This window comes from Scyliorhinus canicula, chromosome 10 (assembly GCF_902713615.1).
Source record: "Scyliorhinus canicula chromosome 10, sScyCan1.1, whole genome shotgun sequence".
NCBI lineage: Eukaryota > Metazoa > Chordata > Chondrichthyes > Carcharhiniformes > Scyliorhinidae > Scyliorhinus > Scyliorhinus canicula.
In genome coordinates, this window is record NC_052155.1 from 179069900 (window position 1) to 179093832 (window position 23933).

Genomic DNA, 23933 nt, shown 5'->3' on the forward strand with positions numbered 1-23933 from the left:
TGCCCATATGACCAAGGGCCCGATCTCTAGTCAGCAACTCGAGGCAGAGGAAGGGTTGCATTCACATAGCTCCTTTCGCGCTCTCTCAGGTGGAGATACTGTTTTGAAGAACAGCAGACAAGTTCCTGGCCAACATTCATCCCTCAATCAACTTGGATGCATGGACATTAACACATTGTGGGATCTTGCTGTGTGGATAATGTTCCCCCGATTACAACAGCGGCTACACTTCAAAAACTACTTAATTGGCTGTAAAGCATTTTGGGGTATCTGGTGGTTGTGGAAGTGTCTGAGCCATCATGAGTTAAATGGGAGCTATGAAAATAGCAGTGCAAACGTGGCTATTTTTGGCAACAGTTTATTGCTGATAAAAATGCATGTGATTTGTATGGAAGTCCTGGAAACCCAAATTGATAATTCAGCATCTTGTTTTAATTTGCTTGTTTCTAAAATGTTTGCGTAATTAGCAGCAGGTTCACAGCAGTAGCAAGATATACCTGAAATCTGCGTGACAATATTGTTTTAATTGATTATTTCCAGAGTACTTATTAAAATAATTAGTGCAGGAAAAACAAATTAACAGAAAACAAGGCAGACAGTCCGGGCAGGTGCAATTATTCGGCAGTTATCAACATTTGTATTTTGAAAGCCTTTCACACTTTCAGATGTAAGAGCTTCAGAAATAAACAAATTCTGTGCAACATTAATGAGGTCACTGCGCATCTCGAGTTACCTTGCCGTCAATGTCTATCAGCGCAAACCACGTTCGCCACACAGGAATAGACTTACATCTGGAAGGCTGCATGAAGGCTTTCCTCTAAACTCTCTGACGGTTCCGGGTTGACCTCCTCCCGAGATTTCGCGCCCTAAAGAAAACAGAGATCACCAAGGGTGAAGCTACCATCCGAACCAAAAGAGAAACTGTTGCCCAGAATATGCAGGGAAGAAATTCCATGTGGCCAAAGTATGGAATTCTGCTGGAATTTCAGAGAGACCCAATTTAGCGAAGAGGTTGGGATCCAGTGAGATTCCACTCCATTGGTGACTTGCCAGGACATTGGTGCTCCAGGGCACCTCTTATTCCCATGCCAAATGGTGCCCTCTCCTGTGCCCAGTGGGAATTCCGCCCAATCTGGTCCTGATGGGTCCAGCAAGACCTACACCCGCCAAGTGCTCCAACTTCTTCCTCCGCCTTGATGGAATGAACACCCCTATTGCGTCACAACAGACTGAATATTTAATTGGCTCCGCCCTTGACTTTTGCCCATGGTTACTGTCAAGTCAGTTAGCAGTGGAAAGACCTATCCCACCAGACTCCCAAGGGGGCAATGATGCTGTGGAATTTCAGCCCGTGTATTTGTCAACTGAATTAGTTATTTGTGTCTGGAACTACAAACATTTCAAATGACTGTATATCCACTTTGGACACTTAATAACATCAAGGGCATGTACATTAAGAGGGTATGCTAAGCTATGCAGATCAGGGCTATCTCTCTGACATATCTCCATCGTGCTCATGTTCCTGTTTCCCCGTTGTGTCTCTTTGAATTGCAGTTATCTCTTTGCTTCTCTCATTATACTCTGTTACTTCCTATTCCCTGTCTAATTCTCTTTTTGGATGGGTTGGTGGATTAGATGGCAGAGAAGTTTGTGAGGAGTTCAGGTTTGTGGTGACAGGTATAGGGTAGCTCAGGCAGCACGGCGGCACAGTGGTTAGCATTGTTGCCCCACGGTGCTGAGGTCCCAGGTTCGATCCTGGCTCTGGGTCACTGTCTGTGTGGAGTTTGCACATTCTCCCCGTGTTTGGTGGGTTTCGCCCCCACAACCCAAAAGATGTGCAGGGTAGGTGGATTGGCCACGCTAAATTGCCCCTTAATTGGAAACAATGAATTGGGTAGGTATAGGGTAGCTCGAAGCCCAGTGGCCACCCTCAACTGCTTCACCTGATCCTCTTGATTCCACTGTCATGGCATTCTTTGTTTTTTATCCCCTTCCCACAACCGGCATCTGGTCCCTTTCCATGTTCCCACCCCTTTGCTTATCTCACACCCCTGAACAGTTTCCTTTAGCTGGTTGCCCCGATTATATCCTCCCAGATCCCTTGCTTCCTTCCTATGTCACTCATCCACCTCTCATTCTTCCCTCCCCAAACCCAGACCTTACCTTCCAGTCTCCTGGCCTAATAATAATAATGATCTTTATTATTGTCACAAGTAGGCTTACATTGACACTGCAATGAAGTTACTGTGAAAATCCTCTAGTCGCCACACTCCGGCACCTGTTCGGGTACACTGAAGGAGGATTCAAAATGTCCAACTCTCATGTTGTGCCACCTCCTATCTCACCAGCTGCCTTTCTGTCACTTCGCCATCACTAATGCCAGATTCTCCGGAACTCCTCGATTCGTACCTCCCTCCCATGGATGCCTGACCATTTCAACCCTCACAGTGCCTCCTGAACCAAGCCCAAACATCCTGAGCTCCTGAAGTTATGAAGAAGATTGGTAATATGCACGTCTTCAATTTAAAAATTCTCATCCTTCTTTACAAACCGTGGCAGGGCCTCACCCCTCCCTTTCTCTGTAACCTTCTCCAGTCCCACAAACCTCCGAGATCTCTCTGTTCCTCCAATTCTGGCCCCTTGCACATCCCTAATTTCCTATCTGCCGAGGCCCGAAGATTTTGAACTCCCTCCCTAAACCTCTCCGTCTCTCTCTCCACCACGCTCTCCATTCTTTTAGATGTTCTTCAAAATCACACTTCTATGAACAACCTTTCAGTCCCCTGGCCTAATAATAATAATGATCTTTATTATTGGCACAAGTAGGCTTACATTGACACTGAAATGAAGTTACTGTGAAAATCCTCTAGTCGCCACATTCTAGCGTCTGTTCGGGTACACTGAAGGAGAATTCAGAATGTCCACATTTCCTAGACTTTTGGGACTTGTGGGAGGAAACCGGAGCGCCTGTAGGAAATCCACAGACACGGGGAAAACGTGCAGACTCCGCACAGACGGTGACCCAAGCCGGGAGTCGAACCTGGGACCCTCGCGCTGTGAGGCAACAGTGGTAACCACTGTGCTACCACACTGCCCGTGTCACCAATGGGTTGGTAAAATTGGAATATTTCTGGAGGGAGGAACCACGATACCCAGCCTTCCGACACGGACAACCTTTGGCCAGATTTTTCACGACAGCATGCGGCGGAAGGTGGGCAGTCGACATGGTGTTGGTGCCACTGGCCATAATGCCAGCTACATGCCAGTGCTCCCTCACACACCAACCGGGGCAGTGTTGGAGGGCCGAGGCAGATGGAGCTGGCTATTCCCGAGAAACTGTGGATATAAAAAAATAAAATGCACGTGCTGTGACACAAAAAGTAAGGTTAATGCGAACACAAAGTGTGCGCCAGATTTATTAATATCGTAATGGAGAAGCATAATGCCATACAGTACGATGCAGCCTGAAATTAATTACATTTTCAATGGAGTTTACAAAATAAACAAAACAACGGAACAAACATGACAAAATACCTACACAATATATACTAATTCTTAAAAATGGAAACATATGCACATACATATCTATGTTTAAAAAAGGAAATCAAAACCACCCACATGGAATAAAGCACAGGAGAGATGTAATGAGAAAATCAGTAAAGATACTTTATTGTGACATTTTAATGTAACTACAAATCTGTCCAGTTTAAAGAAATGCTTTATATTTAAGCTGCTTTCAGCAAATAACACACATCACTAACGCATAACGGTATTAATAAAGTAGCTACAATGCTGGTAATTTAACATTATTTGTGCGGGTGCATGCTTATTACATCAGGCAGCTTCGACAGAATAAAACACACATTACACATGCTGACTAGCAATGAATTCTTAACCTTTTTTTTTGTCTCTTATGCAATAAAAGCAGTGATAAACGCTAACCTTCCCTAACAGAAATGATGCTTTTTGTTTCAAACAGTAGAGAATCATTCACTTTTAAGGCCACTTAAATTCACTCAAGGTGGGGGGTAGATGGATTTGAAGCAGAGGTTCGCCATGATTTAATTGAATGGAGGATTGGATGGCTTACCCCTGCACACGTTCCCGCGTTAAGCTGTGTGGAGCAATGTCGCGCAAATGCGACCCATACATTTCTGATGATTTCATGTGCACCAAAAACTCAGAATTGCATTTTATCGACTCAACAGTCACATCCAAGAAGGGTGGGGGCCACAGTGCTGTAATGCTCATCGTCCCCATCGCACTTACTTTAAGCATGGGAATCCAGGATCACTACTGAGTTTACCCTTTAAATAGTCCTCCAACTCCATTTTTAAGCATGGCTGCTCATAGAGCAATAACTAGATGATGTGGCATTTATTTTTAATGCTTCATCCCACCCCACCCCCCCCCCACCCCCCCCCCCCCGACCCCCCCTGAGATTGTGTTGCAGTTATCTCAAAATTTTGTAAGGGGTTAAGCAGTGAAAGATTACTCCCACTAGTCGGTGATTCGGTCGCAAAGAGCCTAAATTCAGGACTAGTACCAAAAAAACATGACGGAGGTGGTTTGAAGACATTTTTTGCTCATACAAAGGATTATTAAAATGCGGAATATATTGCCACAAAGTAACCATTCAAGCTGAGTCAATCATGGCATTTAAAGGAGAATTAGATACAGAGGAAGAGGAGTAACATCAAAGAAGGAGGGCGGAGGAAGGGAGAGGAAAGGGATTAGATGAGACATGTTTTAGTGTGAGCAGGCTACCGGCACAGACAGGTCAACCAGACTCCTTCAGTGTCAACGTGTCTATCATTCTTGCCGTACATCGCGGTGGATGTAAGTTTTAGCGTTCTGAGCTCTATATCCTGCAAAATGTGAGACTTGTGTTTTACCTCACTTGGTTGGGGTTGGGGTGGGGGGGGGGGGTCGTCGTCAGTAGGGGGGGTCACCCCTCGGCTGGGGTTGAGGGGCTCAGCGCCGCCCCCCCCCCAGATTGTGTACACCGATACCAGGGGCTATTCCAGCTGCTGCCTGTCCATCCCACCAAACACCCCCAGGACGGAGCCCTATCCGTGGTAATATGGCGCAGGTCACTTTAACTCCCACTGACCGTGGCGGTCCACTGGCCGCACAGCTGAGGTTATTGCTGATGTGAAATTGGCAATGTTAGTTATGTTGAGCACTCCACTGATCCAAAGTGCATTCCCGTGGTTAGACGTGCCGTGTCGCAGGTGAGTGTTACCGCCTATCACCCCAATCAGACGATGAGGCCTCGACACTTTGCCTGACTGTTGGAGGCCTTAACACCACAGAGGCAGCAGCCAACAATCAAACACCTAAGAACTGGGCCTCAGCACTGGGGATATCCCCGTGACCAGTGGGTGAGTGTGTGCATCGGGGAGGGAACCTGCGCCTGGTCCTAGTAATGTTCCCGGACGGGGCCTGGGGTCCAGTGTCCAGGGGCATTTAGCCGGGGGTGCGTGTGCAGGGCGGGGTTCCTCAACACAACCAGCTTTTTGGATGGCACCTTGGGCGAAGGCGGGAATGTAAGGGTGGGGGAGGCTTGGGGGATTTGAGGGGACCCTTTATCCGCCAAGAGCTAACTGGTCATTCTGACATGTCCCTCGAATACGCCGGGGATCTCTGACTGCCTCGGGATGTAGTTGTCATGCACACTCCCTGGGAGGCGGCATGGTACCACAGTGGTTAGCACTGTCGCTTCACAGCTCCATGGTCCAGGTTTGATTCCCAACTTGGGTCACTGTCTGTGAGGAATCAACACGTTCTCCCCATGTCTGCGTGGGTTTCCTCCGGGTGCTCCCGTTTCCTCCCACAGTCTGAAGATGTGCAGGTTGGCCACGCTAAATTGCACTTAGTGGATTGGCCACGCTAAATTGCACTTAGTGTGGGCTTAAGTGGGATGCTCTTTCCAAGGTCCGGTGCAGACTCGAGGGACCGAATGGCCTCCTTCTGCACGGTAAATTCCATAATTCTACAATTCTATGCTGAAAATGCAGTTCCAGTGCCTGGACCCCTCTGCTGGTGCCCTGCGGTACACCCCACAGATGGTCGCCGCTTGGTGGTGGTCTGCCGTGCCCTCCACAACCTGGCACTGCAGCGGGGCGGTGTGCTGGAGGTGGAGGACGAGGAACATGCGGCCTCATCGGAGGAGGAGGATGAGGAGGAGCCAGACCAGGAAGGGTTGGAGGAAGAGCCCGGGGAGGACCCACGGGATCAGCTGGAGGATGGAGGACGGACGGTGACGGCGAGGGTCAGGCATGCCCTCTGTGACTGGGACATGCTCTGAGGCACCTCGGCAATGCCCACCTGAGACTGGGACGTGTTCCTCAGTGACTCAGCAAGGTCCACCTACGTTAGAGACACTTCCCCCAGTGATCGGGACATGCTGTCAAGATCTGCGATTGATCCCTGCCCCAATTCACTGTCCGTGTGGAGTTTGCACATTCTCCCCATGTCTGTGTGGATCTCACCCCCACAACCCAAAAAGATGCAGAGGGATAGTGGTTTGGCCAAGCTAAATTGCCCCTTAATTGGAAAAAAAAAGAATTGGGTACTCTAAATTTCCTTACTCCCCACCACTGAAGAAGTGATAAGCGTCAGACTCCATTGGAACAAACATGTTGAAACCTTCGACTTCATTTTACACAAACTACAGGAAGACGAGATAGCCTTGAGGGTGGCTTCCAAATGAAGCTGGGTGCTTTGAAAATAAGGAACAAAATCCGGGTTGGTAATGTTCAAGTGTCCTGGCACTTTTTCAGGTGTTCATGGGGATGGATATGACTCTGTGTCAAATGGCCGCAGTGGTTTTCTTTAGCTCAGGGTGCGAATGACTGCTGAGCATTGTGTGAATTTGGGACTTGATTAATTGTGCCGTTCATCAAAGGCAGTGATGCGAGTCTTGGTGAGCAAGTAGTCATTTGAGCCATAAATGTGTCTTGGTGGGTTGGCTTATGTCGATTGTTTCTATTGTGTCTCATCTCAAGCGTGGGTGACATCAGGGATTGTTTGCCAGTGTGTAACTGGGTGTCTACCATGGAGGATAACTGAATGGTGCTGCCTATGATCTGCATGGTAGCATAAGTGGTTAGCACTGTGACTTCACAGTGCCTAGGTCCCAGGTTTGATTCCCCGCTGGGGCACTGTCTTTGTGGAGTCTGTACGTTCTCCCCATGTCTGCGTGGGTTTCCTCCGGGTGCTCCGGTTTCCTCCCACAGTCTAAAGAAGTGCAGGTTAGGTGGATTGGCCATGCTAAATTGCCCTTAGTGTCTAAAAAGGTTAGGAGGGGTTATTGGGTTACGGGGATAGGGTGGAAGTGAGGGCTTAAGTGGGTCGGTGCAGACTCGATGGGCTGAATTACCTCCTTCTGCACTGTATGTTCTATGTTCTAACTGTGCACTGCTGCTTTTGTGATATGATGGGACTATGTTGGTGCTGTTTGGAACATCTCTATCGATTGTAAGGTCAAGGCAGCAGTTACCTTGAGAACCAGTGGCGGATATATATTCCGGTTGTAACTTCAACAGTGTACAGATTTATGTGAAGGCTTTCTGGGGAGTGCGTTCTCCTCTTTGAAGGTGACCTCCTGCATGTGCAACTTGGAATGCTTGACCCTGGAGTGACATAATGACAGATGAAGCAGACACAGAGAAGGTGCCAATGCATGTCTGGTGTCCGCTGCCTGTAAAAATGGAAGAAAGTCAAAAGGACTTCCTGCAGAGGCAGCGCAGTACGAAGTCTTCAGGTATATTCGGGTCTGCAGTCGTCGATTGCAAGAAAGCTTTCAAAAGCTCTCTGCACTGATTCAGGTCACCCTGTGCCGAGTGAGAAAACTGACACAGTGAGAGAAGTGACTACCCAGTTTGTGAAGCTTCATTCAGCAGGGGGAGAAACAGCAAGAAGCAAATGCAGGAATTGTTTAATCCAAACAAAGGGGTTTACAAAAATGAAAGTGGGACCTCCATTGCCTCAACTAATGATAACAGATGCTGAACTCTGAGCCATTGATAGCGCATTGGAAATGTTTGGCATCGCCTGAATAAATAATTAGTTATTAACTCTTGAGTTAATGCCGATTAATGCAGAATCATGGCCACCTGAAAGGTTTTATCGGTGGTCTTTGATCATGTGTTTTTTTAATCCACTGTCATGGGGCACAATCTAACGGAAAAGTTGCTAAGTGTCGGAACGAGCGAGAATTGCTTGGTGCTTCCCGCTTGTTGATCCGGTGAGACCGCCACAGGTATCAAAAGCAATTAGGGCCAGTAATGATCATCACAGGCTTCATGCTGGAAATGACTGTCCTGCCAGCTGATTCACCTGGACCTCTCCCGGCAGCTCCCCGCTAATAGACAGACATAGAATTTACAGTGCGGAAGGAGGCCATTCGGCCCATCGAGTCTGCACCGGCTCTTGGAAAGAGCATCCTACCCAAGGTCAACACCTCCACCCTATCCCCATAACCCAGTAGCCCCACCCAACACAAAGGGCAATTCTGGACACTAAGGGCAATTTAGCATGGCCAATCCACCTAACCTGCACATCTTTGGACTGTGGGAGGAAACCGGAGGAAACCGGAGTACCCGGAGGAAACCCACGCACACACAGGGAGGATGTGCAGACTCCGCACAGACAGTGACCCAAGCGGAATCGAACCTGGGACCCTGGAGCTGTGAAGCGATTGTGCTATCCACAATGCTACCGTGCTGCTTACAGGCAGCGGACACCAGACATGCATTGGCACCTTCTCTGTGTCTGCTTCATCTGTCATTATGTCACTCCAGGGTCAAGCATTCCAAGTTGCACATGCAGGAGGTCACCTTCAGAGAGGAGTACGCACTCCCCAGAAAGCCTTCACATAAATCTGTACACTGTTGAAGTTACATCCGGAATATACATCCGCCACTGGTTCTCAAGGCAACTGAAGGGGAGCAGCTCTTAAACTGATCCCACAGATCAAACCCCGGACAGCACGCAGCCATGCCACCCCCGACTCGGAGATGCCGACTTGGCTAGACTTGGCCAGAGTGTACAAAGAACAAAGAAAAGTACAGCACAGCAATAGGTCCTTAGGCCCTCCAAACCTGCGCCGACCATGCTGCCCGTCTAAACTAAAATCTTCAACACTTCCCTATCCCTCTATTCCCATCCTATTCATGTATTTGTCAAGATGCCCCTTAAACGTCACTATCGTCCCTGCTTCCACCACCTCCTCAGGCAGCGAGTTCCAGGCACCCACTACCCTCTGTGTAAAAAACTTGCCTCGTACATCTACTCTAAACCTTGCCCCTTGCACCTTAAACCTATGCCCCCTAGTAATTGGCCCCTCTACCCTGGGAAAAAGTCACTGACTATCCACTCTGTCTATGCCCCTCAAAATCTTGTAGACCTCTATCAGGTCGCCCTTCAACCTCTGTCGTTCCAGTGAGAACAAACCAAGTTTATTCAAGCTCTCATCATAGCTAATGCCCTCCATACCAGGCAACATCCTGGTAAATCTCTTCTGCCACCCTCTCTAAAGCTTCCACATCCTTCTGGTAGTGTGGCGACCAGAAACGAACACTATACTCCAGTAAGGGGCTGGTTTAGCACACTGGGCTAAATCGCTGGCTTTTAAAGCAGACTAAGGCAGGCCAGCAGCATGGTTCAATTCCCGTACCAGCCTCCCCGAACAGGCGCCGGAATGTGGCGACTAGGGGCTTTTCACAGTAACTTAATTGAAGCCTACTTGTGACAATAAGCGATTTTCATTTCATTAAGGTTCTAGACAGCTGCAACATGACTTGCCAATTCTTATACTCAATGCCCGGCCAATGAAGGCAAGCATACCATATGCCTTCTTGACTACCTTCTCCACCTGTGTTGCCCCTTTCATGACCTGGGGACCTGTACACCTAGACCTCTCAGACTGTCAATACTCTTGAGGGTTCTACCATTCACTGTATATTCCCTACCTGTATTAGACCTTCCAAAATGCATTACCTCACATTTGTCCAGATTAAACTCCATCTGCCATCTCTCCGCCCAAGTCTCCAAACAATCTAAATCCTGCTTCATCCTCTGACAGTCCTCATCGCTATCCGCAATTCCACCAACCTTTGTGTTGTCCCCAAACTTACTAATCAGACCAATTACATTTTCCTCCAAATGATTTATATATACTACGAACAGCAAAGGTCCCAGCACTGATCCCTGCCGAACACCACCAGTCACAGCCCTCCAGTCAGAAAAGCACCCTTCCATTGCTACTCTCTGCCTTCTATGACCTAGCCAGTTCTGTATCCATCTTGCCAGCTCACCTCTGATCCCGTGTGACTTCACCTTTTGTACCAGTCTGCCATGAGGGACCTTGTCAAAGGCCTTACTGAAGTCCATATAGACAACATCCATTGCCTTACCTGCATCAATCATCTTTGTGACCTCCTCAAAAAACTCTATCAAGTTAGTGAGACACAACCTCCCTTCCCTCTCGCTAATACGTCCACTTGCTTAAAAATGGGACTAGATCCTGTCTCGAAGAATTCTCTCCAGTAATTTCCCTACCACTGACGTAAGGTTCACCGGCCTATAGTTCCCTGAATTATCCTTGCTACCCTTCTTAAACAAAGGAACAACATTGGCTATTCTCCAGTCCTCCGGGACATCACCTGAAGACAGTGAGGATCCAAAGATTTCTGTCAAGGCCTCAGCAATTTCCTCTCTAGCCTCCTTCAGTATTCTGGGGTAGATCCCATCAGACCCTGGGGACTTATCTACCTTAATATTTTTCAAGACACCCAACACCTCTTCTTTTTGGATCTCAATGTGACCCAGGCTATCTATACACCGTTCTCCAAACTCAACATCCACCAATTCCTTCTCTTTGGTGAATACTGATGCAAAGTATTCATTTAGTACCTCGCCCATTTCCTCTGGCTCCACACATAGATTCCCTCTCCTGCCCTTCAGTGGGCCAACCCTTTCCCTGGCTACCCTCTTGCTTTTTATGTACTGCAAAAAGCCTTGGGATTTTCCTAAACCTTATTTGCCAATGACTTTTCGTGACCCATTTTAGCCCTCCTGACACCTTGCTTAAGTTCCTTCCTACTTTCCTTATATTCCACATAGGCTTTGTCTGTTCCCAGCCTTCTAGCCCTGATAAATGCCTCCTTTTTCTTTTTGACATGGCCTAAAATACCTCTCCTTATCCAAGGTTCCCGATATTTGCCATATTTATCCTTCTTCCTCACAGGAACATGCCAGTCCTGAATTCCTTTCAACTGACATTTGAAAGCCTCCCACATGTCAGATGTTGACTTACCCTCAAACATCCGCCTCCAATCTAGGTTCTTCAGTTCCCGTCTAATATTGTTATAATTAGCCTTCCCCCAATTGAGCACATTCACCCTCGGATCACCCTTATCCTTGTCCACCAGCACTTTGTGTAGGGCACGGTGGAGTCCAGACTTCATATCCTGTTCCCCCGAAGGGGTCAAGGGTCAGCCACAGATCAGCCAGTGCCGCCTGGGACGCAGTGTCAGCGGCCGTCAGCTCGGAAAGTGTAACCAGGAGGACCGCCAACCAGTGCCGCAAGAAGCTCAACAGCCTCCAGCGGGCCGAATAGGTGAGTTGGCATCTGAGCCCTGGCATCAGTTCCGCCTGTCACCCCCCACCCACCCTCCGCCCCCCTGCCCCCCATGACGACCTGGCGGTAGGCACCGAACCAACCTCAGCACAATACCGTGTCGGTGCCCTGGAGGTACAGTAGCACAGTGTTTAGCACTTTTGCTTCATTGCGCCAGGGTCCCAGGTTCGATTCCCGGCTTGGGTCACTGTCTGTGCAGAGTCTGCACGTTCTCCCCGTGTCTGCGTATGTTTCCTCCGGGTGCTCCGGTTTCCTCCCACAAGACCCGAAAGACGTGCAGGTTAGGTGAATTGAGCATTCTGAATTCTCTCTCCGTGTACCCGAACAGGCGCCGGAGTGTGGAGACTAAGGGCTTTTCACAGTAACTTCATTGCAGTGTTAATGTAAGCCTACATGTGACAATAATAAAGATTATTATTATTATTATCACACCCTGGCACCCACCAGCACACCCCACCTATGCCCAGCAGCGGTACCCACGCCTGTCCCCCACCCCGCGATATATGAACATGCGGCTCATAGTGCACTCTCTCTGTCCCCACAACGACAAGAATTTTTGTGTCACGTAGGTGAAAATCGTGCCCAATTCCTGTGGATGCAGCATCCATTCAACTGAAATATGTGACTCCAGGTCAGTTACTGCTCAGGGTGAAATGCATCTTCGATTTGTGGACACATTTTAAGACTATGGGAGGTATTACCGCAAGCTCAAAGTACCACCCTATGGTCGGACTTTTCCGGCCGTTTACTGCGGCGAGGTCCGAGGTTCCTCTGATCCCGGTGTCTAGCAGCAGGGGCGCATTCAGCGGGAATCTCTGTTAGCAATGGTGAGACCAGAAGATCCTACTGCTGACTAATGGTGGGTCACCTCTTCCAACGTGAAACATGCGAGGAGGGGGGGGGGGAGAATCCCCCAGGTCAATGTCTAACATTTACAAACCATGCACTAACAGCACTTGCAGACATGACACTTATCTTTGCTGTCCTTGTAAAATCATTAAACCTCGCCCTTTACTGGAAAGGGGGCCTGAGGAGCCAGTAATCAATATTTGTGCCATTCTCTTTCAAATGATTGCTGTATTGACATTCCTTGTGGCACACATTCCCGCTGTTCCACTCCAGTGCCTAACTTGAACAACATTTATGTCACAGTCCGGAGGTTTGAGGGTCTCTTCATATTGCTTCCTTTATGCGTCCATGTCTTCAGCTTGGTGACTCCGCTGTTTCCGTCTCGAACCCTGTAAGCTTTACATGTTCACTCCAAACCTCCACCTACCGATCCTCCTGCTGTAGGCAGGCGGGCGTCGGCAGGACTTGCACCGTTGGCTCACCCTGCAATATTCCAAGGATCCGATTCCGGAATTTTTAACAGGGAGAGGATCGGCAACCACTGGCCAGACAGAATCCCAATCGATTGTAGATATGGCAGCAGCCTGAGTGACGTACACTTTCAGACGATGTTGCGTGTACACTACACAGATTACAGAATGATAAAGGAACAGAGCCGCTTGAAGGAGATGAAGGAAGTCATGCATCTGACCAATTGCCTTTGCGGTGGTTGCTAGCTCACTGATTTTATTTTCTTTGTGAATTAAAATTTGCAGAATGTTGTTCATTTATCTTCATTGCTGGCCAATAAAGCATTTCAGTCCATCAGCATTCTTTGTAGGCTAGACCATACTGGCTCAGTTTGGGGCGTGGGGAGAGCCGCCAATCAGGGAAGTGTCTGACTCAGCGTGTTGACTGCTGGGTAGCAGTAACAGTTGACTTGTGTGCAATTTTGTGCCACTTCAGGTGACAGGGCCCTTATTGTCATTGTATCGTGTCAAAGCAACACAGAACAGCATGCTTCCTCGCCTTTCGCTCTCTCTTTCATCACCAAAAAAGCCTTGCAGTGATTTAGCAACTTTCGTGATCACAGAATGTCCCAAAGTCCCGAAAGAATTTGGGCGGAATTCTCCGCTCCTGCGCGGCATCGGGGAAGGTCGCTCCTCCACCCTATTCACCCCCCCCCCCCCCCCCCCCCCCCCCCCCCGGGGGCTAGGAGCGGCGCTCCATAAATCTCGGCCACCAGGCCTTGACGCTTGCACCGAGAATGACGCGACGGCGGCGCCTAAGTGACGTCAGCCGCGCATGCGCAGGTTGCCCGGCTCCAACCCGCGCATGCGCGGCTAACGTCACGACAGCTGCCGGCTCCAACCCGCGCATGCGCGGCTAACGTCACGACAGCTGCCGGTTCCAACCCGCGCATGCGCGGTTGCCATCTTCCCCCGCTGCCCCGCAAGACGTGGCGGCTTGATCTTGCGGGGCGGCGGAGGGGAAAGAGTGCGTTGCATGGAGACGCTGGCCCGACGATCGGTGGGCACTGATCGCAGGCCAGTCCCCTCCCGAGCACAGCCGTGGTGCTCACTCCCCTCTCCGCCCCCCACAAGCCACAAACAAAGATTTGGCGCCATGTTCAGGACGGCAGCGGCCAGGTGTTGTTGCCGCCGGCGTGAACAGGTCTGGAACATCAGGCCGTGAAAAATGGCGAGCGGCGATTCCGCGAGCGGGGGGTTGGGAGAATCTCGGGGGGTGCCAGGGCGGCGTGTCGTGAGTCGCCCGGCCCTCCCGCGATTCTCCCACCCAGCGTGGGGAGCGGAGAATCGCGCCCTTTGTGGTAGTCGGTATTAGGGATATTACGGTACCCAGGTTGATGCTGTAAGACCATTGGTGTGGGAGGTATCTGAGACAGCAATATCATTGGTGCAGCCTGCCTGCTGGTCCCGCCCAGTAAGGCGGAGTATAAAAGCCTGTGTCTCCCTAGCAGCTGCATTCTGTACCTGCACTGCTGGGGGAAGCATCTAATCCAATAAAGCCTTCAATTGTCATCCAATCTCGCTTCTGGAGTCATTGATCGAGCATCAATTTATTGGACTAGATTTTAAAGAATGGAGCTCCGCATCAAGCCGGAGTGTCTGCAACTTAGCCCCCACGTGGCAAACTCAGCGGCAACCTTCAAACACTGACTGGCGTGCTTCAACCGGTACCTCAGGACGGCCACAACTGCACCCACGGAGGACCAGAAGATTCAAATTCTCCACTCAAGGGTGAGCCCAGAGACCTACACCCTCATCGAGGATGCCGACAACTTCGAGGCCACGATGGCCCTGTTGAAAGGACAATACATTCGCCCAGTAAATCAGGTCTACGCCCGACATCTGCTAGCGACGAGGCAACAAATCCCGGGGGAATCGCTGGATGAATTCTACCGTGCGCCCCTGGTGTTAGGTAGGAACTGAGACTGCCCGCAAGTTTCAGCCAGCGACCACACAGAACTTTTATTCCAGGACGCATTCATTGCAGGTATGCTGTCCTCCCAAATCCGTCAGCTGTTGCTAGAGAAAGAGATACTAGGCCTCAAGGAGGTTCGGGCCCTCGCTAGCTCCCTGGATGTGGGTTCCCGAAACGCCCGCGCGTACGTCCCCGACCGCGCGGCAGGCCCTTGGGCAGCGTGGAACGACCCCGCGGCCGGCCCCGATGCATCCCCCATCCCCCAACAAGCTTGTGCTGCGTGACTACCAGGCAACCCCGGGGGACCCGGCTGCTATTTCTGCAGGCAAGCCAAGCACCCCCGGCAGCGCTGACCGGCCCCCTCCTCCACCTGCAAAGGGTGCGGCAAAAAGGGCCATTTCGTGGCAGTATGCCAGGCCTGGGCGGTCGCCGCGGTCTCCGGGGGTGAACCGGGACCACCACCCCAACTCTCTCCACGAGCCACATGCGGCCAGCGGGCGCCGCCATCTTCCTTTTCCAGAGCCACGTGCAGGCCCCGGGCGCCGCCATCTTGTTCCCCAGGGACCACGTGCGGCGGATGGGCGCCGCATCTTGGCTGGAGTCTCAGGACCCCGATTCGGAGGACCACACACCGCCCAAGGAAAATCTCCAACTTTTACCACAACTCGCCTCGGTGACCCTGGACCAGTCTCGACCCCAAACGCTCTCGACCTCGACGACGACTGTGCTCATCAATGGACACAAAATATCCTGCCTGATCGACTCTGGGAGCACGGAGTGCTTCATACACCCCAACACAGTAAGGCGCTGTTCTCTTCACATCCACCCAGTTAACCAAAGAATCTCCCTGGTCTCCGGATCTCACTCTGTAGAGATCAAAGGGTTCTGCATAGCAAACCTCACGGACCAGGGAAGGGAATTGTAAAATTTCCGGCTCTGCGTCCTCCCACACCTCTGTGCTGCCATGCTCCTAGGGTTAGACTTCCAATGTAACCTCCAGAATTTAACTTTTAAATTCGGCGGCCCTATATTCGCCCCTTACTGTCTGCAGCCTCGCGACCCTCAAGGTCGATCCGCCTTCCCTTTTTGCGAACCTCACCCCGGATTGCAAACCCGTCACCACCAGGAGCAGACGGTACAGTGCCCAGGACCGGACCTTCATTAGGTCGGAAGTCCAGCGGTTACTGAAGGAAGGTGTTATTGAGGCTAGCAACAGTCCCTGGAGAGCTCAAGTAGTGGTTGTAAAGACCGGGGATAAGCATAGGATAGTCATCAATTATAGTGAGACCATCAACAGGTATTGGCAGCACGATGCGTACCCTCTCCCCCCGCATATCTGATTTGGTCAACCAGATTGCACAATACAAGGTCTTTTCCATGGTGGATCTCAAGTCCGCTTACCACCAGCTCCCCATCTGCCCAAGCGACCGCAAATACGCTGCATTCGAAGCAGATGGGTGGCTCTACCACTTCCTAAGGGTTCCCTTTGGTGACACAAATGGAGTCTCGGTCTTCCAATGGTAGATGGACCGAATGGTTGACCGGTACGGTTTGCGGGCCACGTTTCTGTACCTCGATAACGTCACCATCTGCGGCCACGACCAGCAGGACCACGACACCAACCTCCGAAAATTCCTCCATACCGCAAAAATCCTTAATCTAACCTACAACAAGGACAAATGCGTGTTCAGCACCGACCATCTAGCCATCCTCAGCTACGTAGTGCATGATGGAGTTATAGGCCCTGATCCCGAACGCATGTGCCGCCTCATGGAGTTTCCCTTCCCCCACTGCTCCAAGGCCCAGAAACGCCGCCTGGGATTTTTTTCATATTATGCCCAGTGGGTCCCCAACTATGCGGACAAGGCCCGCCCACTAATCCAATCCATGGTTTTTCCCCTGTCGGCAGAGGCCCACCAGGCCTCCAGCTGCATCAAAGCGGACATCGCAAAGGCCACGATGAACGCAATCGATGAATCCCTTCCCTTCCAAGTCGAGAGCGACGCGTCCGACCTTCAACCAAGCGGACAGACCCATGGCCTTCTTCTCACACACCCTCCACGCTTCAGAAATTTGCCATTCCTCCGTTGAAAAGGAGGCCCAGGCCATAGTAGAAGCTGTGCGGCACTGGAGGCATTACCTGGCCAGCAGGGGATTCACTCTCCTCACTGACCAACGGTCGGTTGCTTTCATGTTCGATAATGCACAGCGGGGCAAGATAAAGAACAATAAGATCTTACGGTGGAGGATCGAGCTCTCCACCTACAACTATGAGATCTTGTATCGTCCCGGGAAGCTAAACAAGCCTCCTGCTGCCCTATCCTGCGGCACATGTTCCAAAGCAGAAGTGGATCGACTACACACCCTCCACGAGGACCTCTGCCACCCGGGGGTCACTCGATTCTTCCATCAAGACCCGCAACCTGCCCTACTCCATCGAGGAGGTCAGGACCGCCACCAGGAACTGCCAAATCTGCGCGGAGTGCAAGCCGCACTTCTACAGGCCAGAGAGAGCGCACCTTATAAAGGCTTCCCGTCCCTTTGAACGCCTCAGTGTGGACTTCAAAGGGCCCCTCCCGTCCACCGACCACAACCTGTATTTCCTGAACGTGATTGACGAGTACTCCCGGTTCCCATTCGCCATCCCCTGCCCCGACATGACCACAGCCACCGTCATAGAAGCCCTCCACAGTATCTTTACACTGCTCGGTTTCCCCGCCTACATACACAGTGATAGGGGGTCCTCCTTTATGAGTGATGAACTGCGTCAATTCCTGCTCAGCAAGGGCATTGCCTCGAGCAGGATGACCAGTTATAACCCCCGGGGAAACGGACAGCTAGAGAGGGAGAACGGAACGGTCTGGAAGACCGTCCTACTGGCCCTACGGTCCAGGAATCTCTCAGTCTCCCGCTGGCAGGAGGTCCTTCCGGATGCTCTCCACGCCATCCGATCATTACTGTGTACCACGACCAACCAAACACCTTACGAACGTCTCCTTGTCTTCCCTAGGATGTCCTCCTCCGGGACCTCGCCCCCAACCTGGCTGGCAGCTCCTGGACCCATCCTGCTCTGCAAACACGTGCGGGCGCACAAGTCGGTCCCATTGGTCGAAAGGGTCCACCTCCTTTACACTAACCCTCAGTACGCCTACGTGGCGTACCACCGATGGCCGACAGGATACGGTCTCCCTACGGGACCTGGCGCCCACTGGATCCCCACCCACACCCCCACCACCAACCCCACCCTTCCTCCCACCAGCGCACCCCACAGCCGCCCCCTTCCCAGGTGGATCGGTCCTCCCACTGGTCCCATCTAGGGGTGATGAAGCTGCCGAAGAAGCCGAAGCCATGCTCCCGGAGCCATGGATGCCCGAGCCGGCGCCTGCATCACCGCTGAAACTGCGGCAATCGCCGAGGACGACCAGGGCCCCCGATCGACTAATTGCTTCATTTTGAATGTAAATAAATACTGTAAATAGTTGTGACATGTAACGATGCAAAACACTGTACTAATGTATACCGGGTACCAACATAACCTCAACCTCTACCACGGTATAACGCGAGACCACCACCCCCGCCGGACTCTTTTTTTTTAACAGAGGGTGGATGTGGTAATCGGTATTAGGGGTATTACGGTACCTAGGTTGATGCTGTAAGACCATTGGTGTGGGAGGTATCTGAGACAGCAATATCATTGGTGAAGCCAGGGCAGCACGGTGGCCTAGTGGTTAGCACAACCGCCTCACGGCACTGAGGTCCCAGGTTCGATCCCGCCTCTGGGTTACTGTCCATGTGGAGTTTACACGTTCTCCCCGTGTCTGCGTGGGTTTCGCCCCCACAACCCAAAAATGTGCAGAGTAGGTGGATTGGCCACGCTAAATTGCCCCTTAATTGGAAAAAATAATTGGCTAATCTAAATTTTAAAAAAAAAATCATTGGTGAAGCCTGCCTGCTGGTTCCGCCCAGTAAGGCGGAGTATAAAAGCCTGTGTCTCCCCAGCAGCTGCATTCTGTACCTGCGCTGCTGGGGGAACATCTCGTCCAATAAAGCCTTCAGTTGTCATCCAATCTCGCTTCTGGAGTCATTGATCGAGCATCAGACGTGCTGTTAGGTAAATTGGATATTCTAAATTCTCCCTCTGTGTACCCAAACAGGAGCCGGAGCGTGGGGACGAGGGGCTTTTCACAGTAACTTCATTGCAGTGTTAATGTAAGGCTACTTGTGACAATAAAGATTATTATTATTAAAGTCCTTGACAGCCAATGAAGTGCTTTTGAAGTGCCGTGACCATTGTAATGCAGGAAATGTAGCAGCCAATATGTACACAGCAAGCTCCCACACACAACAATGTGATAATGACCAGACAATTTAATTTTCTGATGTTGGTTGAGGTATAGATATTGGCCAGGACACTGTCAGTAATCCTTCTTCAGAATGGGATATTTTCCATTCACCTGAGAGGGAATACCAAGCCTCCATTTAACATCTCATCTTACGTATGGCACCTCCAACACTGCAGCACTCCCGCAGTTTTGTGCTGGAACGTCAGCCGAGATATTTGTGCCAAAGACCTGGGTGCGAACCCACAACCTTCTGATTGAAAGGTGAGAGGTTGCTACAAACTGAGCTACAGCTGACTCCATGGGGGTTCTCCTCACCCATTCCCAGCTCTTGCCCTGCGGAGCCAACACTGAAAACTGAGAGGAAGAGAATGATTAAGGGGGCTAAGGGAAGGAAGCTTTCCTCACGGTCCATGACGATGATGCTATTGAGAATAACGATGATGAGGGTGTTGAAGTTGAGGACATGTCCACTCAGGAATCCTTGGAACAAGATCCTCCTCCTGATCCTCGGTCACAAACCCCTTAATCTCACTCATGCGACATTAACCTCCTCACCCCACATACCCGGCTCAGGTACTTTCATCCACATGAAAGCGATGATATCAGTGAGGATAAGACACAGGAAGATTCTTGGAACGGTTGAAAGCGAGGCACCTTCCTAATGGTAGTCCGATATCGGAGAAAAATTACTTCACCTCCAAGTGTGTGCGGCAGCTGACACAGGCAGTCCTGGAGTTTACAGTTATGATTTGCAGGAATATGTCCAAAGTTTTCTTCTCATTGCAGGAATCAATGCACCGTAATGCACTGGAATCTGCAGCAACGGCTGTTATCCTTGAAGTAGTTGATCTCTCCTCCTCCTCCATAGAAACACAGGCTGCTGTCCTGGGAGTGCTGGAGGACAAATTAAACATCAATTAAACTCCATTGATCGACCTGCCCTGATTGGACAAGGAGCCACGCGCCTTTTTAAGGAGCTTGTGATAATATAGTTCCCCATTGTTTCCTCCAAGGCAGCCATTTTCAAAGTCGGAGGCGCGACCTGAGGCTGGGAGGCGGGCGGGCATCGGGAGGGTCGCGGAGCCATCCATCGCGGGTTTGCGCATGCGCACTGATGAGTAGCCACACATGTGCAGTGCGGCCGCATTTTTTATATAGTTGCAGTCTTTATGAAGGCTGCTCCCCGCCGGAATTGTTAAAAGCCGGCTGCTGCGGTTGTTGACCGCGAATTTGCGAAATGCGAGACGCAGAAGATTTTTTAAAAATTCTATGTAATCTTCCTGCCTGAAGGGAGGCCGAGAGCAGGTCACGCCCCCTGAACTCGACATCATGCAATTGTGATTCCTCCATTTTGCCAGCAGCAAACAAGGTAAGAGAAAATGGTGGGTCGCCGCGAAGGACGGCCGGCGTGGGCTGCACAGGTCGGCCGGCATGGGTTGCGATGGGCGGCCGGCGTGGTTCGCAAAGGTTGGCCGGCGTGGGTCGCCAAGGTTGGCCGGCGTGGGTCCCGAAGGTTGGCAAAAATGGGTCCCCGGAGAAAAGGTTTGAAAAACACTGCTCCAAGGGAACGCCTTGGCTAATCAGAGTTAACCAATCAGCACCCTGTTCTCCCGCAGTATAAATTGTTGTGATTGTTTGAAATTGGGTATTCTTGCATTTGTCCTGACGAGTGCAAGATGAAAAACTTCAATAGCACCTATCTCTTTTCAGTGAGATTCAGCCCCTTATGGGAATAACCAACGTGCAACGTCAAGGGATCGAAGGCTTCATTGTAATGACACTGAGCGACCCCCCCCCCAATAAACCAATCAACACCCCCCACCCCTCCAGGAGATGGGGAATCCTGTACAGAGTGTCTCAGCTTTAGCTTGGTCTGGAAGCAAATTCAAGATGATATCAGTGGAGACCTGAGAGCAATCAGCCATCCACTTCCTCAGATAAAGTTGGTGGATTACTCGAGGCGACTGAGAAGCAAAAAATGTGGAAAGTTTGCCCTTAAATAAAAATAAGTAACGAGGCGAACACTTCTCAAACGAAGACAGGCAACATAATAGCAATCTGCAGCAGAGCTGTCAAATTTAATCAGGGCATGCGAGCCATTTATATTTCTCTTTCAGCTTTGCTGTCCTAACATAATTGCTTAACTCTACGTAACCAATGCACAGTGCTGTTGCTAAAAGCAAAATGCCCATGTCACAGGTATTTGCTGAAATCATTTGATTATACTCGGCGAACAAAGTTTGTTCCACTGGGAGAGAAAATATTACTCGAGTGAGCTTAAGTTGCAATTTAAGTGGGAATACAAAATAAGCCATCACATTATGCAACAATCACTCAGAAACATACAAGAACTCAAAACAGCCCGTTGATCCGATATTTCTAGCCTGGTTGTTTCAGTCACACATCATTCCAATGTCAGCGTTGGACGTTTTAACTGGGGTTTCTGTTGAAGACTGTCAATAAAGACACTGAAAATAATCGATGATTGTAACGATTTACAGCCTCGATTGCAACAGTGTTAAGGGAGTAGATGGACTTATGAGTCATCATTAAGTGAGGGGGGCTCTCCTCAAAAGCCCATCATTTTGGTTCCGCATTAAAAAAGAAATGAATCATGACCTAATCTGATAAGAAATGGATGGCAAATATCTCCTGGCAGAATAATATTCAGCCGCAGAGAGACATCGAATTTACAGTTGAAACATGCACGGCAAGGGATCAGGATACCTTCGTTTTTTTCCTTACAAATGCCATCACTCGTTCCTTGGCTTCTGCCTCCTGTGTTTTGACAGACAGCTTTTCCAACAGAACCAGATGCTTCTCCAGCGACCGACAATCCATGTGTGCACTAAGAAACCTCTGTCGTTGATCTCGAGCCTATTCAGGCAAAAGAAAAATATAGATTACGATGCTCTTAACCACCAAATAAGGTCCTCGGATGATTGCTCTGTTGTCAGTGCTACTAACACAACCGTTGACTGTACATTAGTCCCCCTTTTATTTTAAGGTTGTTCCGATGTGAAATGATCGTCTCAAAGATTCTTGTTAGCCTGTAATTATATAGACACAAAAATACTCCCTGGTATTTCATATGCTGAATAAATTGATGATTCATGGAGGTACTTTCATGGGAGGAACAAAAATGAGGTTATTTGTGGATCTCCCTGTTCACATGTTCTCAAACTATTTTTCAATGAGTATTCCACTAATCCTTAAATACATACGATCCACATTCTTAATTTGTATGGTAATACAATCATATTTGTAATATGGAAAATGGGATTTATAAATAAACAACTAGCGCCTTTCCTCAATTATTTTGGTCCCTGTGATGCTCAGCTTGTGTCAGTCATTCAAGGATAACAAAAATTATTTTGGTAGGCGGCACAGGGAGGTACAGCATAAAAACAGAAAGGGTTGAGACAACATTATTATTTCGTTTTCAGCTCTGACCTGTTCCAGTGAAAGGCTGCCAACCAGAATCACGTCATCCTTTACGCTCTCCTCGAACTGCTCGACATAAGGGGGGATCGCCTCACTCTCCACCTCCTGCCGCAGGCCTAGTATTTTGCTGTGCACTCCAGCGCTTTCACGCCCCACGCGAGCTTCAGTGGTTTCTGTCATTAAATACATGGGAGAGTGCTCCTGAACACGTTATACCATGGGCGCCTTGTCAATCTGACCTTCAGTAACAGCGCTAGCCTCGAGAACTCCTCCCACCTAAAACAACCATTATACACACAGTGCACATTATGTTCCACCAGAGAGGTCTGAAATGATATGGACCTGGCCGAAGAACAGGGGAGTAGAAGGAAGCATTCTCGGCATGGACAGCAGAACGCTTCTTAAAAACTGCACTCAAAGCGAAGCAGCGACTGAAATATATTTTAAAGGGTTATCATTATCACTTGAAAGTCTTCCCTCTGTTTCTGGATGTTTACAATATGAAAGCAGTTCATGTCACAGGCTTGCACAGATTGGCAATGCCAGTGCTCCACCCGCGTCACACACCTTGGTAGTCTCCGCCTTCTGAGCCATTGTCCTGCTAACTTGTTCAGATCTTTGACCTTACCCAGCGTTCCCAGTCCCAGTGCACTTAGAAGGGGTGGCGTCACCACAGCACACCAGCTGCAGATGACGTACCCTTCAGTTAGGTTTGCACAGCTGCCATCCCGGTTATGGCCGCTGGCATTCACAACCAGCTACCTGGAGCCATAGGTGAGAGTTGGTTCCCCCTGTCCGCACCTCTCTTGATAGGGGTGTGTGGTTTGGCAGGTGATCAAAATGATCAAGCCCTCACAAGTGTCTCTCATATACTGTGGTGGCATGGATATGAGCACTGCCATTGGTGCAGAGCACTGGCTTCCCATTGGTTCTGGCTGGTCATGTGCCTCTCGCCCGATTGGTTGGGACTAGTCATGTGACTGCTCTCCAATTGGTCGAGAGGCAAGTAGGCCCCGCCTCCGAGGTGGGGTATAAGTACCCAGAGTTCCCGGCGGTCGGTCATTCTCTGTAGTCGACCACCGGGCTAACAACTAGCTGATTAAAGCCACAGTTTGGATCCTAAATGTGTCTTGAGTCGAATTGATGGTACATCACATATGCCTTCTTATTTCTTATTTATTATGTACAGATTTATTCCATGTCAACACAATACCAGGCACCATTTC

At 50.0% G+C, this 23933-nt stretch overlaps 1 protein-coding gene across 1 annotated transcript in view; it reads right to left on the minus strand.

Annotated features, from left to right (window-relative positions):
- Positions 1-23933, minus strand: part of LOC119972157 — an 82307-nt gene that overhangs the window by 12018 nt on the left and 46356 nt on the right. Inside the window, exons 7-9 of the mRNA XM_038808487.1 lie at positions 22717-22880; positions 21991-22140; positions 790-866 (exon numbers count right to left, since the gene is read on the minus strand). Of these exons, the coding sequence (XP_038664415.1) occupies positions 790-866; positions 21991-22140; positions 22717-22880 (391 nt within the window). The remainder of the gene's footprint in view (positions 1-789; positions 867-21990; positions 22141-22716; positions 22881-23933) is intronic.